General features: G+C 40.1%; 1 protein-coding gene across 1 annotated transcript in view; it reads left to right on the top strand.

Moving 5' to 3' along the window:
* The window catches only part of LOC128305892 (uncharacterized), a 62,850-nt gene that overhangs the window by 30,863 nt on the left and 13,569 nt on the right, over positions 1-18,418 (top strand). Inside the window, exons 2-3 of the mRNA XM_053043523.1 lie at positions 7,345-7,559; positions 16,890-17,025. Of these exons, the coding sequence (XP_052899483.1) occupies positions 7,345-7,559; positions 16,890-17,025 (351 nt within the window). The remainder of the gene's footprint in view (positions 1-7,344; positions 7,560-16,889; positions 17,026-18,418) is intronic.

Genomic DNA, 18,418 nt, shown 5'->3' on the forward strand with positions numbered 1-18,418 from the left:
AAAGTTTTTGGCAGAGCAACTTTGGGTCGAACTTTTGTCATAACTTTCAGGCCGCACATTTTTCGACTTTCGACCGATACATAGATTATCGGGCAAGTCGGGCATAATGATGTGCAGATGACGATGATGGTAGTGTTTTGATGTGGGCCTGGGCTGCTGCTGCTATTTCAAGCAACAATACTTCTTCCATGTCGTGGACGTGGTGAGACGAGACGCTGTTAGGACATGGTTGAAGCCAAGCAACAACAAAAAACCCCGATCGAAAGTAAACATAAAGTGGAATTTTCCATCTTTCTTTAAGGGCTCAGCCCGATGGGTACGGGTGAAGATTTGTTGCGAACATTAATTCAAAGATTATCGGAACATCTTCCTGGAACAAAAGATTTTCACATTAATAATGAGTTTCATTGTGTAAAACTTAATCAACCCAAGCGACTACGGTAAAAACTGTTTGTTGCAAACAACCATAGAAGATGAATGTCTCGGGAGAAATCACTTAGTGTCTATGAGCTATGATTGTGTTGTTCATTGGAAAGAGTATTGTTAAAAGATCGACAAAAGGGTTTTGCTGATGTGATTTCAATTTTATTCTATTTATATTCTCTATCCTGTCTTATCATATTTGAATTCTATTTTTTGGTATTACTCCTGTGGATTATTTATTTTACTCGCCTTTTTTATTTCAACCTATACTTCTTATCGCAAGCGAATAACTAAAACCACTAGAAGCTTTCCGATTATATTTGTTTATTGCTTCAAAGTGATATCGTGGAAAACACCCGAACATACACATACAACAAAATCACAAACATATCAAACACACAATAAAACATTTTCCAGCAAAATTGTTCTTCCTTTATTCCACGACCTTCTACCGCTGAGAGACTTTCAAACTCGCAAAATCTAATAAATCAATCGACATAACTCATTTTACCCGATTCATTACTAGCACTGAATACCTTGGCGAAATTTCTAGAAAAGTCAGTACTTTGAACAGGCTTCACCATCAGCTTTCCGTGATTTTTCTACGAACAATCAAACAAAATCAAAAACTTCTTCACACCATTAAGGCGTGTGCAGGCGAACTTTGGCCCGCATGTTTTCGTATACAAAGAACAAAGAAATCTCGAAGGAAGGAATGCAACAAAATGAATGAGAGAAAGCTCAGAAAAACATAACAAAAAATCTCATTTGCTCAATTGTTTATTTTAGCCGACTGCAAGGCGATCCGAAAAACCGGAAAGTATTTTACAGCAACCGACAGAAATAACAGCATCACCAAAGTAGGAAAATCGACCTTGTCTTAAAAAGGAAGATTGAAAGACCTCAATCAACCGGCACCGAAAATGAGGTGAAAAATGTCCATTGAGAAAGCGAACGTAAATACATGGTGAATGCTATCGATCCCTTTCACCATCGTTCATGCGGGAGGCTGAATTGCATGCAATCGGTTTGCCGGTGAAAACCAAATATTGAAGCTTTAGAGTTTCAGTGTATGCACAAGAGATACAAAGGCAGTGCGCAGAAAATCCCGATACGCCCACTGGAAGCTAGTGTTGGTGGAAAATATTTTCTATTGTTTTTTGTTCGCCATAACCTTTGTTACTTTCTACTACGCTTTAAGCGAAGTAGCGTAAAGCGTTGGAAGCGTTTGGTCCAAGAAAGAGCGTTGCAAACAGAACTAGGTGATAGAATGGAAAGCAAACAAATTTCACAGCGTAAACACGATATTTTTTGGGATGCGAATAAACCTGTGGAAGAATCCGAATTCGTTCGAATGGCGCAAACAACTGCTGGGTATGAAAACAAGCGAAAGTACATGAACGTTTGGTAATTCTAGTGTCAAAGGGTGCAGTGCAACGGCGCGAAACGAGAAACTCGTGCCACAGCGTCTTTTGAAATGAAAATAAATTTTAAATTGAATTGTATAAATTGTACAAACAGTAGCAAAGCTTTTTCTTATGCCGTTGGGTGGTAGAATTGCTAGAACGAATAGGAGAAAATTGATGGAGCAGTATTTGAGGAGTTAATTCGTCAAAACACTCAGGGGTTTAGGGTTATCAGCAATGGGACTTATATTTTATCATTTGTATAATTTTGCAGCGTTTGTCAGAAGTTCTTTTTTTTTTGTTGCATTATAACGGCCAGGCAGCATCGACTGATTTTTACCACGTAGTAAGATAGATACTCTGTCCTTGCGGTCTTGTCCTTTGGTTTTTCTGCTTAGGATTTTGCCTCGGTCCTGTTGTGTGAAGACCGGCGTCGGTACCAACAGATGTCGCCGCGAAGGTTAGCATATATATGTAGGGAATAATGTGTGAGAAATATTGATTTATTAAAAGAATGTTTGCAAAAAATTTGTAATTGGTATACAGTTCGTTCCGCTTTAATCGTCAGTTTGCGAATACCGATCTTCGTGACGCCGCGCGTCACTTATTAACCTTTCTTCTCCTTATCTCTTACTCTCTCTATCTATTTCTGTATCTCTCCTTCCTTTACTCTTCCATGGGTCGCTTCCTTGTTCATTCTTACATATATGTACAAAAATAAAATACATAAACAAAGCAATAAATACCCATGTACGAGGCGTGCCATAAATATTTCATTAAAAAAACTTTTAAAAAACCAAACAAATTTATAAAATTGGAAGACATTGTAAACTTATTTTTACTTTTATTCTTGAATATTGTGCTATAAGCTAACTCAGCTGTCAACTAAAACACCGAGTATCTTTAAATCCGTTTATGGGAGGTACCGAGAATCTCGGGGACTGTCTGTGCATTATTAATAGTATGCTACTATGTTAATTAAAATGTATTTAGTACAAAAATTCGTCGCATAAAACATAATAGACATTCCAAAACGACCAGATTGTTAAAGATGCAGAAAAATCGCATCATGTGATGTAAGTGCTGATACTTTGGTAAACAACATTTTTAATCGCACTTGTACGAAAGTTCGAATGCAACGCATGGGAAGAATCATAATCAACATTTGCAACCGCGATCGTTCGAGATACATCTAATAGGGTAGTAATCTTCTCGACGACCGGTTAATCTTGCTGTCGTGTCGAAAGTGCTCAAATTCAGACAGCTTTCTCGATTAAAAGACAAACTAGGAGCAAGCGGTCGCCGGTGGCACCGAAAGCAGCTGTTTATCTGTACCAAAACGCTATGTCATTACCCTGTGCCCTGTGAGGCACTCCCGTGGTCCATTATCAGCGGGAGACGCTTATTCTCGGATTACTTAAGCATTCATCCTGGGCAAACTTGTTCTTCCCACATCCAGGTTCTGTTTGTGTCGCACCCCACACTACCACACCCAAAGCATAGGACGGATTGCATTGGCGCCAGGAACTGCTTTCCGGCCGTTTATTTTTAGCTGTCTGTATTTTTGCTGTTTTTCCCCTTCGTGCTCCGACAACGTGGTTGCGTCATATAGCTGTAGGGTGATGCTTTATAGCCGCTCCTGCAGCCAGCCATTCCTGAGCCAATTTCAGAGTGGATTCGTCTACGATTACGCGCAAGTGACGAGTTCACATTTCAGGGTGGAAAAATGAAGCCACTTTCGCGTCGCAAGCGGGTTTACCCAACGCAGTGATGAAACTCGCAAGACGCCGCGTACCACCCACCCACGAAGGGCAGAGAAAAAGCCAGCAATAAAAATAACATAAAATAGATAGATCGAGCAAAAACAAATAACAATAAAAGCAGATGGCGTGTATACGCCTGTGGTGGTTTCGTAGCCGGTAGTATGTTTCCTGAGTAGCTCCCGTTTCTCCCGTTCCCACTTCCCTCTTTCCGAAAGGGAAAAACACCTTCCCACAACACATGCTAATGTGTTTTGTTGCAGAGAACCTGTGTAATGTTACATCACATTTACACAGCACGGCCACGACGGACGGAGCGAAACTCTATGAATATAGCGCAAAAGCGTGAAAAACTGGTAGAAAGAATCACATGGGTGTGCGATTTTTATTTCCTGAAACACCGTAAACATTCCGCAACCGTTTCCTGCCGGGCACCGAGCTCCGCACTCGGTAAGGAAAACAAATACACCAGCAAGTAAACATGGCAAAATAACAACCCCAAACAAGCTGTCGAATTCGGTTGAATTGGAAAAGTTTCGGGTGCAGCTGCATCAATAGTTTTCGCTGCAGCTAAAGCTTCGTTTATTTAGCTGAGGCAAGCATAAGGCAAACGCGGTGATAATATCCGTTGATTGTCTGGGAGGAAAACCTGCAGGAAATAAAATCATCAGCTAGTCGTGTATAGGTGAGGCTATCGTAGGAAATGTAGTATGATTCATTTTGATGATGGGCTGTATTTATTTCAAGGAAGTGTTTATTCTTTCATTTCATATCTTACGGGCCGAATGTTTGAGCTTACTTTATACGTGATAATTGTGGGGGTTTTTCTTGCATTGCAATATTGCCGTTTACTTCTGATATTTTAATGATGATGGCTGGAGAAACCAGTAAACATAATGTATATTTTACGCAATGATAGCTATGGATATCATTTTTGATAGCAAATGATGTTTCCCGGGGGTGCCATGGCTATAATTTTTGATAGTCACAAGTCATGGATTTTAATGTAAATTTTAGATAAAATCACATAGATAATATAATGTTTGATGTTTTAAAATTTTTTATGTGTTTTTTATAGATTTTCTCTCATAGGAAGACTCTGAGGAAGGTTTGTTTTAGGCAATGCAAAACACTCCATTTGGTAGTTATAGCAAGCTAACGTCAAACGCACCGGGCGCCTCCATTCACAGTACAGTTAGATGCTCGGATGCTATAATGCACATTGAGCGCTATAATGCACGAAACCGTAGTTCCCGCAACAACGAAATTGTGATCTACATGACGTTTTTTTCGATTTTCATTGCTACTGTCGAGTTGAATCTTCAGCTACAATCACAAGCTTTTGCTATAAACGATGCCCTACGTTGCAGGAGCGGAAACGCAACATTTCGGCAATGCCAACGGATTAGCGAAATGGATGTTTGCTATTTACTCATTTGTGTTGCTAGTTCCATTTTTCCTCTCCACTCATCGCTTACGCTTCCCGGTCGATCTCTCTTCATTTGCTTGCAAATTCATTTGCGTGCATGTGTGGTGGTTCCCTGTAGAAATAGCTATTATCCCGGAAAAGGTGCAGCTTTGGGGTCAGCTTTAGCAAACCGGACCGGCCTGCGTTTCCTATAATCCACATGGAATGCAATTTTCTGTGCCATCCTCAACCATTCAGCGAGCTAAAACACACTCCAACCAGCGCAGCATCACTATTTGCTGCGTCTGTTGACGAATGTCACTACACGACTCGACGGATAAGTACACAACTCGTCGCCCGTGATCGTTGGTCAGTGCGCGAACGGAAACATATTTGTTCGTGCTTCCCCATTGGACACATTCAATCTGGTACATTTTACGGTACGATGAAACGATTTTTTTCCATTCCTGTTGCGGTCGTCGTTAGCGTTTGCACTGCTGAATTTGTTGCAGAACCGCTAGCCAGATGTGCTATCAGATTTTTATTCCCTACCCTAATGTACGCTACGGTAGAGATTGAAAGTTTGTACGGTCGTTGCTAGAGCATACTTTGGCTGATGTTTTAAAGGCGTGTGAAGAACACAAAAACCATAGCACCATGTATTGTTCGTTAATGGCGTTGATGGTTAGATAAGGAAAGGATTTTATTAAGCTCTTGGTATTAATTTAAGTGTACTGGAGAGCAAATGCATTGCCATTTATGCCAGACCACTTAATTTAATGTTTTCAAAAAAGAATAACATTTTATCTGTCAAACATATTTTTAAATGCAATTATTGGGAGCATATTTTGCACTTAAATTAAACTATAAACAATGAACTAATGCAATATGAAAAAGATTCTTAAGTAAGCCGAATCATATTTTATGTTCTGATATTTTAGTAAGAGCATTTTCATGGTGATCAATAAACGTTACTTGATTTAAATGGTTTAAATTTAATAGCTATTTGATCTACATAAGTGTTAAGGTATGCATACAATTTATAGTTTAATAAATATGATATCATAAATCATTAGACATATCACGAAGAAATCAATAGTATAAAATTATGTAACAAACTGTATGTGTACGTTATGTAACAAACAGAAATCAAACGTTCAGTTCCAATATGGAAATATATTAGATGCGTATTGAGCAACGTTTCATTAATATTTGTATTGGATCGGAATGGAATTATAAATAACTAAGAGTGATGGCAAATCTGACATCTGCACATTGCTAAACTGGATATTTTTCTCATAAATCTTACGACTTATGAAATGTGCATGTACATTTTCATGCTATCTGAACATTTTTGATTGTCTCTTTTAATTTTTAAATTTCTTGTGTTGCTATGAATGTTGCAACGATATGAAAAATGCTTGGTTTTAAAAACAAAAGATCGTTGCACTGACAACGACACACGTACAATATTCAGCCAGCGGCATCAGACCCAACATGAAGCTCGCTTTTTCCAACAAACCAAAAGGTCGGTGCGTTTATTTTGGGAGATGTGAAAATGTTCGCGTACTGCAAAAATAAGACCAAAAACGAAACAAAAATGTTTCACGTGCTGTTTGTTTCCCCTTATTTTGCTTTTATTTTCATTTTTCATATCTAGGCCATCGCATTGGGCTTAGGAGCATTGGGAGGCATAAAAACGAATTTTTAATTAAATTATCAAAGCTAAAGTGGTGCATCGAGCAAGTAAACATTGTGCTAAGGGGTAGCGCGTAGAATGAAAAAACAAAAAATAAATAAAACAACACATGCAGCGATAAAAAGCACATTTTTATCAAGCAGTTTTCCACGACGCATTGCCAAACTACACAAAAACAAAACAATATGCAGCACAATATGCAAGATTAAACCATTACTTTTTTTGCATTCAAATCCTATTGCCGCTAGCACAAATTATATCAAGCAACCAAAGATGTTCCCATTTTGTTTATTCGTTTTACAAACAACAAGAATTGTGCTCATAAAATGGAAAGCATTAGGTTTGGAGTATTTGTTTTACGATATTTCCATTATAACACAATTGCACAAAAACACTGTTGCTGCTCTACGGGAAACAGCGACCTAGGGCAGTAAAGTCTGTGGTGCACAAACGGAAAAACAGAGGGTTTACGGCTTTATTCGAAAAGAATTTACTTTCCGCAATCCATGCTCGTTAAGTTGCAGCACACAGTAGCTGCCCGCAAAGAACTAGCTTTATTTCCACTAATCGCATGGCTGTAGAGCTAATGACTATATTCATCTTATTTCATTCTCTTCTCTCGTTTCGTTTTCTCTTCCCTGTTTGCAGAGCTGTCCGTGGGGCTGCGCAACGTACGGGTCACGGTGCCAACGGCTGTCCGGAAAGGCGATTCGGTTCATCTGTACTGCGAATACGAACTGGAGGATAACGAGCGGCTCTACTCGATCAAGTGGTACAAGGGTAAGCGAGAGTTCTATCGCTACACGCCCCAGGTGCATCCGTCGGTGCAAGTTTTTAGCACCGTCAGCGGAATCGACGTGGAGGTAAGCTTTGATTTGTTTCACTGTACGAAGAGGCGAGCTATCGCACCCAAATCGCTGGGGTATTTTAAAGTGAATGGAGCAAAATTTCTTTCACCCGTTTGTTATCTTATCAATAATTGAGTTCAACAAACACATAATAAAATAAATTAAGACAACTTTTTTAAGCTTGTACTAATCCACTACAAAAAAGAACAACTAATGGAAACTCTGCTGAGTACGATGGATTCATTCAATATAACATGACAAATTAGAAATTTATTACATTTTAAACAAATTAGAATTACTTAAAAAAAACTTAAAAATGTTGATTAATAAGAAATTGCTGTAATTGGTTTCTTGTTACTCATTCTCACCATAGCTGGAAACAATTAGTAGACGGGTTAGACAGTCCTAGGACAGATTAGATAGCTAACAGTCACTAGAAGGCATTTCGGATCGCTTCACGATCAGTAGTATTGGCAGTTGAGATAAAATTGTGCAGATCAACCAACCACCGACGATCGAACCATTTAGAACTTGTTAATGCTTGAAGGAAGATGTGCAGAAGGAGGACTGATAAAAAGGATGAGCGTGAACTCCGGGGGATCATTTCGCACTCTGATACTGAACAAACGTGAATTTAAGCACGCCTGAACGGATACATGAAATACTATTAGATATTTTCTGAGTACGACTTCCGAAAAATTGTAGCTTTAATAGAGGTAATTGAATTTATAATTCTTATCAATTCTCCGTGCCAAATTCTGTATGTTTTGAAATCTTGGCCATGGTAAAATATTCTATGAGACATAACTTTGGTATTTGACCATAATTTGAGGAAATGCAACAAGTGTAATATACCTTCTGTGTCACGTTGACAGTATATTCCTCTTAAAATCGATTACAATTTTTTGGGCCTAAATAAAACAAAACGTAAACGATCAACATTTTATATTCAGAAATAGTTATATCCAACTGTCGAGAAATTTTATTCTCGTTCGACCTTTAAATACATCTTCCCATACAATGTTAAAATTCCTACAAACACGAGATCCAAACGTGCTCTCGCATCGGTATGCTGTAGTTGGGATACGCAACCAAAGGCATAGTTGAAAATAAAATTTATGCATACAATAGTTTCCGAAATCGGTGTGCTTGACACAACCTTTTAGTGGATATTATTTCCTTCTTGCACCACCGTACGTCCAGGATCCACCGTTCTTGTGTTGCTTTTTGGCGTCTGGATTTTTGCACTGCAGGCTTCTATGGCATGGTGACTTTTTGTAGTTCGTTTCCCATAGAAGACTGCTGGTTTTATTTTTCTTCCATCCCAACTGTATGTAGCCTATGCCCCCTATTGAAGTCCTCCAGTGCACCCATGGTATACCCATCAGACTACAGTGCTATTATTTCCATCCAAATAAAAAAAACACATAACCCTATCTCCCGGTGCCCGTGTACATGTGCGAAAACTTTTGAACTTTGCACTCATAAATCTGGTAAGCCGAATGGTCGGATTTTTACTTGTACTACAAACCCGTCGAATACGGGCTGCTCCTACAAATGGAATTACAACACTTTACATGGCGTTCCGGTTCGGAGCGAATTGGTATGGTGAGCAAAGTTGTAGATATATATTGCTCGGTTGGCATTTGGTAAAAGTTCAGCTACCGAAACTTTTTTTTTGTTTCTTCTACAAATGCCTTCTCGGATGGTTCGACTTGCCGAACCTTTTGGAGAGTACTGCTTTGCACGCTTCAGCGATTAGTATGGTGGAACAATTTATTAACACTCTATATTTTTATTATTACCCAGCAAGTTTGCGCTAAGCGCTGTCTGTCGATTTCTTTCGGAACTACTGATCATACTTCACTGGCTGTTATCATTTTGCTCTACCCAATAAGCGGTGCTATCGAGCTTTAGAAATATTGATAAATTTGATTTAAAGTGCTGTTATTTGCTATGGTTCTACGATGAAACGAGATATTGGTGCCATGGGCTCCAAAACGTATAAAACAGTAACATTTTTTGCTTCTCTAGGCATTGCCATGGAAGCAAGGCCATGGCATGGAGGCAGGCAATGGAAGCAATAAATTGTTTACCGAGGTTAAAAATCCTTCCGAGAGCTGTTTGCCATCGCAGTGGAGGAATTTCGATATTGAATTACTCCATTATTCAGGAAAAATCATTGCTCCCACAGGGACGATGGCGCAAAAAAAAAACCGACGAGATCTATTTCCATTTCGTTGACGCGCACTGAAAAGCCGACCAAAGCGCACGGAGAAAAAATACCATTTCTTATGCAATGGTCGCGAAAAGCTTACCATTTATGCCTTTTTGTTCTACTTTTGCACATGGGAAATCTTCCCCACCCGGAGTTAGGGGAGAAAAGGAAAACGAGAGTCAAATATGTGGCACAAGAAGGGAAAAAAACATCTCCGTTAAGACTGGTAAGACGTGGGAAAAACAAGGGGAATTTAGACACGCGGGCATCTTTCGTTGACAAGTGAAGAAAAAGTGTTTTGCTCACAAGGCTGTGCTATCCAGCAAGGGACCATTCGCCGCGATATGCTACGAACAACAACAGAGAAGTAGAAACCCGTTGAAGGTGCTATTAGAGGCGCGCAAATATCATGGTGCATTGGCCACACGCGTACCACCCCAAGTGGAATGGAAAGGGGAAATGTGTCTCCGTGTTTCGGGTGGCAAAAAGTTAAGGGAGCAATTAATTTTTTCCTGCTAGCTCTTCTACGCTAAAGACAGTATCTACAACCGTGACTTCGACTACCGACCAAAGAAATCGCGTAAGAATATGACATTCGTAAAAAAAAAAACGGTTGAATAACAGACGCACATATACACACAGCATTGCTCATTCAGAACACATCGGGACGGCAACGAAATGTGTCCAAAATAAAGCAAAAACACATTCCCCGCAGTAAGTGAAGCGAAACAAATTTGATTAATGGTACACTGTTCCAAGAACCCTTGTGTTACGCAGCAACAATCGCAATGATGAAAAAAATATCAAAGCGAAAAGCGAAAATACAGAATACGGCTTTTTACAGGTCTCATCGTCACCAGTCATATTGTTCCTGGTGAATTCGCCAGCAACAATAGATGCATTCATATGGCATCAGGTTTCAAGTCGTCTAAATGTATTTAATACACACGTTATTTTTGAGTTCAGTACCGTTTGATATTTCATCGTGTGGTTAAACTTAGCTTTCATCTACCATTAGTAATGATACCGTACGATACGAGATGTACAAAGCAAGAATTATGGGAAAGGAAAAAAGGGAAATACATGAAAAAATCCAACCAAAGAAGGAAACCTTTTAATGTCCTGCTTTAGAGTAAAAGTCGTCTAAAGTCGTCTAGTAAGAGTCGTCTAAAGAGTTTAGACGAGAGAAGATGAGATGAAAGTTATATTTAGCATTTTGTTGCGTTTTGCGACTAATCATTGATCAAGCATTAATTGATGCCAGAACCCTGGCATTTTGTTTAGTTTTTAAATAACAATAAATGTGATTTGTTATTGGAAATATTTGAAGAATGTATGGAGGCCCCGGGTGCCAAGATTAGCTGGTTGATGAAGAACCTGGTTGAGCTAACGATATGCGTAGTACTACTCCGCAGTAGGCTCGCTTCAGGAGTAGGAAGAACTACCGTCTATTTCTGTTCCAACATTTCAAAAGGTATTGTAATATGATACAATATTAATATATTCCAAAGTTTGAAGTAGCTTACAGCTGTTTTAACATAAGGCTCTTTACGGTGATTGTTCTCTGGAGTATAGGACAAAGTGTATGCTGGTTGAATTGTCAGTTTGTCATAATAAACAACAATAACTATCAGCAACTAAAATTCTCTATCAGATTTAGAGACTAATTTGGCGCTGGCTTGCCAAAGGAGTCCGTTAAACCACCCACGGTCAAAAACCGTCGTTTTTCAATTTCAATAAATCAAACCGTTTCGAGTGGACGTATCTACACCATCACTCCATCTCAAAGTGGGCCTACGACACATCCTCTCTCTACGTGGACCGCTAAACGGACTAAAGGATTAATAAGACTCTACGTGTTGTGTAGTCGGAGCATCTTCACACTCGAACTCGTCTAAGAGGGTTTTGTCAGCTTAGGACTAAATCAATGCCTCAGCGGTGTATATCAACCCTAGAACTGCAGTTCTGCATTGTCCCTGCTTTTTTTTGGTGCATCGGCTCATTTTTGAGGCAGTAAGTAACAGTAAGATCGGTTTGGGCGGCCAACCGTTCCAATCTCCCACACGCAGGTTGCCCAACATAGAAGAAGAAGAAGTAGGAAGACAGGTTGACAGCTAGGACCCTATCGCGTATCTAAACATCAGCCTTTGCCTGTTATTGAACACGGACCTTTGACCAAATGTAAGCCAAATAACTTGGAAGTGCAAAATCCTATTTGTATCTATATCTGTCATCCCTGGATAAATCAAGATTAATTAGCAGGAGCACTGGTGTTGCAACCACTAATTTGGTTTTAACTGATTAGAATTATTAATTGCGATGATATTCCATAGTTGTTGCTTACTCAGTAATGTGACCGATGTTCGCTTAATTGTAGCAGATTAATCAAATCATATTAAATTTCTACTTAACTTTAGAGAGGGAATTGCAAAACTTATACAACCGTATAGCAATTGAAAATTATGTCATTGTAGATGTGTAAAGATGTAAAATTTGACAAATAATTTGTTTATGGAACTTCTTTGTTTAAGAGTTTCGTAAACTCAAATGATTTTGCATAAGCTGCTGAATCTGGTAAGACCATCAACTCATAGTGCATTGAACGAAACTCGATGACCTAAAAACGTAAAGCACTTCACTAATCTTCTTTTCACGACACTCGTACCGAGCAATCGGATCCCGCTACAAGCTTATCAGCGAAAGGGGGTGCATAAATTGACATTCAAACGCGCCAAACTGGTCAGCCCAAAACCGGACGCCATCGTGGGACCGCGAAGCTCCATAAATCTTCACACTCACAACCACAAATCAATCTCCGATCTGACGCAACCGAACTCACCGTCGACTGCATCTGTCGAAAGGACATTGGTTCTTTGCTGTGCTTGTTCTCACCAATACCAGCAATGAGTACGAATTGGGGAAGCGGATACGATGGAGGAGAGCTAATGAAAATTCAAATCACTCAATCGCCAGCCCGCCAAAAGTGGGTCGTGTGGTTGACAGATCCAAACCGGAACTGTGTGTATATGTGTGTTTGTGTTCCGATCCCAATCGAGGCTACCAATCACACAGGCAAAATCTCCACTATCTCATCGATTGCGAGTTTTTGAGTAACAGGCTTGGTCTTTTCCATCTCAACGGTCTGCATTTCAGCAAAACATGCAAACATCTTCGTTGGGGAGAGACACAAACTTATCGAAAGAAAAACCTATCTCATCTTTCATGCTACCATAAAACCTACCACGCTTGGATTTGTGAAAAAACGCGAGAGTGTTGCGAATGTTTATGATCGTTCCGGTGTTTCGTTCGCACTACATTTGTGCTTGTTGTCGTTTCCCGGTTCTGGCATATCTTTTGTTGGAATCCAATTTCCACAGTGATAGTCAAAAATACACATTTTTCATATTATGCAACAAAGTGTTTCTTGGTTTCAGTAAAACAGGAGCCACATGAAATATTAAAAGGAAAGAATATTATAGCACTTCCACAATTTGGATTTAGTTCTAAAAGATCTTGATGCTATTTGATTAACTTTGTTGCATTTATTCAAGGACTGTTTCGTAGTGTCCATATTTGAATCTACATTTCTACTGTTCTGTGCACCGCTGACAAATACGCTAGTTAAGTTGTCCTAGAATCCTGAAGTACACTGTCTGGTACAGTAAGCAGTTTTTGTTGGATGTTGGTTGTTGTCGTGTGTATCCCCCAACGTGCATCAGTGTCGGGAAACTGTGTCGTTCCGACTCATAACCAGTGATGACGTAGTGTTGCTGCCATCTTCCCGCCAGAGGGCGCCTCCGTTCATTGCGTAACTGTGAAGAAAAAAACCGGCCTACTATTTCATCTACGGTTATGCTCTGTTTATGCGTTCGTGAGAATGTTCGCACTGATCGAAAAACTCATAACGGCGACAGCGAAAGAAAGTAAACATGTCAAATGCGTACAAAAAAGAAAGTCAAAATTTGTCCCACAGGAGGTAAAAGGACCAACAAAAACGCATCTACGTACACCCACTCACTCCCCGGAGTGCAATACATGAGGGTAACGCCACATAGATCAACTACAGTTGGCGTCCTTTGCTGGAAGCTCTTTGCTATTGGGACTTTCGAAAAAATACAGAATACACTCCGGAAAAAGGCAACCGAACCGTGTTGTTCACGGCAATATTTTTTGTGGATTTGATTTCCGTTTACGTTTTGCTCATACCGTTTTCCACTTTTTGTTTCGTGCCGATTGTCGTTGTCTGCAGCTTTGGTCTTCACTCTAGCCATCAATGAGCATGCCTCGAACCGGAAAAGGTTGGCTGCTAACAGGATCACTCGCGGCCGCATTTATCGAGTACTCTTTTCTGCCACTGCTCAGTTGAACGATTTTGTCCCATAAGCAGCGAGTGATTCCCCCTTGTTGCCCAAACCATTTGGAGAGAACATTTGAAAAAAGGACATACCAACATTCATGCGTAGATACACAACCACAGCGGGAAAACGTGCATATAAAAATGCCAATCGGATCGGGCGGTATTGGCGTCTGGATACTGGCTTTGCCCGAACTGGATACCGCTGGCGCAGTGTCTGAAGGTTTCGTCGGCAGAAATCAGCTTTTCTGTCCGGAAAGGAGACAAACTACGCCGCAAAATAGATAAGAAATAAATTGCTAGTATTTCCCGCCAGTATCTTTTTTTCGTAGCCGTTACGTCCGTGTCGTTTTGTTGCTTTCCGGTCGATAAACAACATCGATAAAGACCCTGCAACCTTCTGAATTGAGAATGTTTTCGGAGTGAACTTTCGAAGCCTTGGACCAGATTGGAAGCTTCCATGCTCGTTTGCTGATCTTACGGGTAGCATTTAAGCTGCTTGCTTATCCGAAACACCTAAGAAGGGTGAACGTTAATGTGTGCACGTGTATGTGTAAGGAAAGTTTTTTCTAAAAGATATTTCAGAAAAACGTACAAGCATCCTCACCTTTATCACTGACACCACTGATGTCATTGAGGCGTGGTACCAGAATAGAGCATTCGCTAGCAGTTGGATCTTACGAAATTAATAGTAAACCATTTCACACGTGATTAGGAGGAGGAGGACGGGCCGTAAAGATCCTTTTGGTCATCAAAATGTTTAATTCCTAGTCCCATCTTTTTGTTTGTCATCCATTTCCTAATCTTCCATCACTCATCTATTTTTTTCTGTTAATTTCTTCTGTTCTGCGTTTAAGATAGTTTAAGCCTGAAATATTGTTGTAACACTATAATTACCGGGCGCACGCGCCAACATATTTTCCGAGTGCGATTATTAAACTCTATTACACAAAACCTTACTGGAGCCGTTGAATACATTGATGCTTTACCTTGGGTAGGGGGGAACTTAATGGATTTGAAATTAAAAACATTAGGATTGAGTTTTATAAGATCCTGCCTGACTTTCCAAATTTTTCTTTTCCGTGTGACCGTTCGTGAATGCGTCGCATTGTTTAAATACATATTTTAGCTGATTCTGGTTCTTCCATTTAATTGTCGTCGTTGCAATTAATTTAATCACCTGTTAATGTCAAAATTGTTCACAATTGCTATTCCTATTTGTTCTTGTTCTTACAATGCTAACCAAAATAATAGTTATGATTATTCAATTTTTATTTTTTGCTACACTCGCATAAAATGTGTCACCCGTTGTCGCTTTGCGATCAATTGCTGCGCTTGCATAAAATATGTCGCGTGTGTCGTACTGATCTACCACCGATCAGATTGCGATAGATTGCTATACTGATTGTTGAAATTGCACTATGGTCTGTTGTTTGATGTCAGGGGTTGTAAATTGTTCTTTTCGAAATCCAAACTGTATAGCAGGTATGTTACAGTTGAGTATGCCATATACGAAATTCGGACAACCTCTTGTATTTTCTTAGGTATATTTTCCTAAAATCGGCAATTCCATTACCACGTTCATCGTAAAATTGGTTGATGTAAATGGATGTCACGTGACCACCTGACCGATTTTGGGTGCTATAATTCTAATCACGTTACACAGTGATCGCAGAAAAGGAATGGTGGCTCTATATATTTTTACATGACGTTTAATATGTGTTTAAGCAGTTACTACTATTAAAGAGCTAATGTTCATGGTATTTAAATACCGAATAGGCTCCAAACCAGAGACTACATGTTATGCGAATTGCGCATAAACTCACATTATAGCTCGTTAGCTTTTCGAAACAGTTTCTACTCCCAAAACTGGGTAAATTTTCGCCCAAAATCTAGCCGAAACATTAAATAAAAAATGACTTTTTTCTTACTCGAAAATTTGTGAAACTTGTTCTAATAGAACACGCATGAGACAAACGGGATCGTTTTTAACACCCTATATTCACCCAATATGTACTACACCACACTTTCTTACACGAACGTGAAAACGATTTTTCTCCTCGCCTCTAAATTACCGACTCTCAAACCGTGCCAAACCATTAAGCCACATTCCGCATACGTGGCAAACGAGCACTGATCTTGTGTTGCGTTGCCAGCGTGCTACTTGCGGATGGACGATTGCAGAGCAAAACACAAAATAACGTTTCCTTCCTTCCGAAACGAATAAATGAACGCCACATGGTGATTGATTGTGGGGGATTTGGGTTTCTTTCTGTTTTTGTATGTTGTATATTCTGTTGTTTTTTTTCGTGTGCTGGCGATAGGATGCTCGACGACACCTTCCACACTCATAGCCACTAAGGACAGTGGGTAAAAAGTACGCCAACAGCTAATCAACAGCTGTGTGAACTACCGCTTGCGTCAAGGAAACAGGGGATTGAGGGGCCAAAGAGTGGTTTTTCATTTCGTCCTCGTGGTTCGGTTGTCAAACGCATTTTCATTTTCTCACCGCTCACTTATTGGCTGTTATGTTTTTATGTGTGGGTGTGGGTGCATTTCCTTTTTTTCGGAAACATTAACAACCAATCCTTCGGAAAACCGTGCTAGATAGATAGATGTACTAATGTTGGGCATTTTATTTTTCTATTTTGTCCACTCCGTTTCTTAATCATTCGCCATTTTGGCCTGGACGGATTTTGGCTTCTATTACGCTAACAGCTTCTCTTTTTCTGTGTACACTATTCTTTCGTTCCATATTACATCGTTACATCAGCGGTCACTTTCCAACGAAAGCCATGTTGTCATGAAGGCGGTCGAGACGAACTACTCCGGGAAGTACAGCTGCGAGGTGTCGGCAGATGCACCCTCCTTCCACACGATCATCGTCTCAGGCGACATGGAAGTTATCGGTAAGTACGATGGTCTCTGTGAGACGGGTCTTTGTGATGTTCGTTCGTGGGGGTATGTTTGTTGGAATGGCAAATAATTATTGGCGTCCTATTCCTCCGTTTCTTTTACACAAACTTATCAACCGATCGAATAGAAGGCGATTTGCGAAAATTGCTGACTTACTCCTGCGTTCTTGCTGAATGGGTGATTTTAGATGAAACCGCCCCCGAAGCTTTTCATTGTGGCGGGAGGACCAGCGAGTGTTTAATTTTAGTAGCGACTTCGGCTATGCAGCACCAAACAAACCTGTCTTTGCTGCTTAAGGTAGTAATTTATTACAACCATTCGTACGCGAACTAATGCTTTAACGCATTAAGCTGATTCTCTCCGATAGCTATTCCCTTGTGGAAATTACTCTGAATGACGAAAACATCATCTTGAGTCTTCTGTTCCGTTCTGATAATGGTTAGCCAAGTGTTTTTAGGGTGATCACATGGTCTATAATTCAATTTATGATAAAAAATCGAAGTGCAATATCAAACTCAAGATCAGAAAAACATTATGTGGTGTTATTTTTGCTGTAAAACATTAAATGTAAAATCATGAAAACATTGTCCCATTTACAATCATTAACATCCTTCAGCCGGTTTCAAGCCCATAGTAATTGCTTTAAAACATGTACCTAACATCCCGGTTCAAGTAAACATTCCTCTCGAGGAAAATATTACTAGAATTACTCGGAAAATTCCTGTCAAATATGATTACCACGCTCGTATTACGAAGAAGAAAATTTGCCGGAGCCTCATCGAACCATCAACATTCAACAGCGTCACCCAACCCGAATGGCAACCATGCTTACCGGGTTACCGTTCGTAGCCGTGAGGCGTACAATTTAATATGGCCAATAAAAAATTATTAGATTTTGATCTCGACGGTTTCCATCGATCCGGGGCCAGTTTGCCACTGCTTTCACTCACTTTGAAACATTGCGACGCTGTCATCCAGTAATGTCCTTTGTTTCCTTTCCTCGCTGTTCTCCCCTCAATCGGCCACTCGGTGCCGTTCCATTTGACATTTGCAAGCATTCGCGTTAGTGGGCCGGAGGGTGGAAAAGCACTCGAAAGCACTTTCCCGTCATCATTGGTGACGAAGGTGGCGGTAACGGTTTGCTATCGGGTGCGCTTTATTCGCACCCGGCCCAATGTTACCGATGATGTTGCCGTGCTCTTTTTTTCTGTTGCTTTTTCCCACCCTCGGGCAGAATGGTTCAATGATTTTTTATTGAATATTACCGCTCCCAGCTGGAGCGTACGAAATTGCCGTGGAATTTATTTATTCCCTGGCAATTCCACCGACCAGTGCCGTTGTTTTCTTCGCTGCAGGCTTGCTTACTTGCTAGCAGTAAAGAAAGAA

This window comes from Anopheles moucheti, chromosome 3 (genome assembly GCF_943734755.1).
Source record: "Anopheles moucheti chromosome 3, idAnoMoucSN_F20_07, whole genome shotgun sequence".
Lineage (NCBI taxonomy): Eukaryota > Metazoa > Arthropoda > Insecta > Diptera > Culicidae > Anopheles > Anopheles moucheti.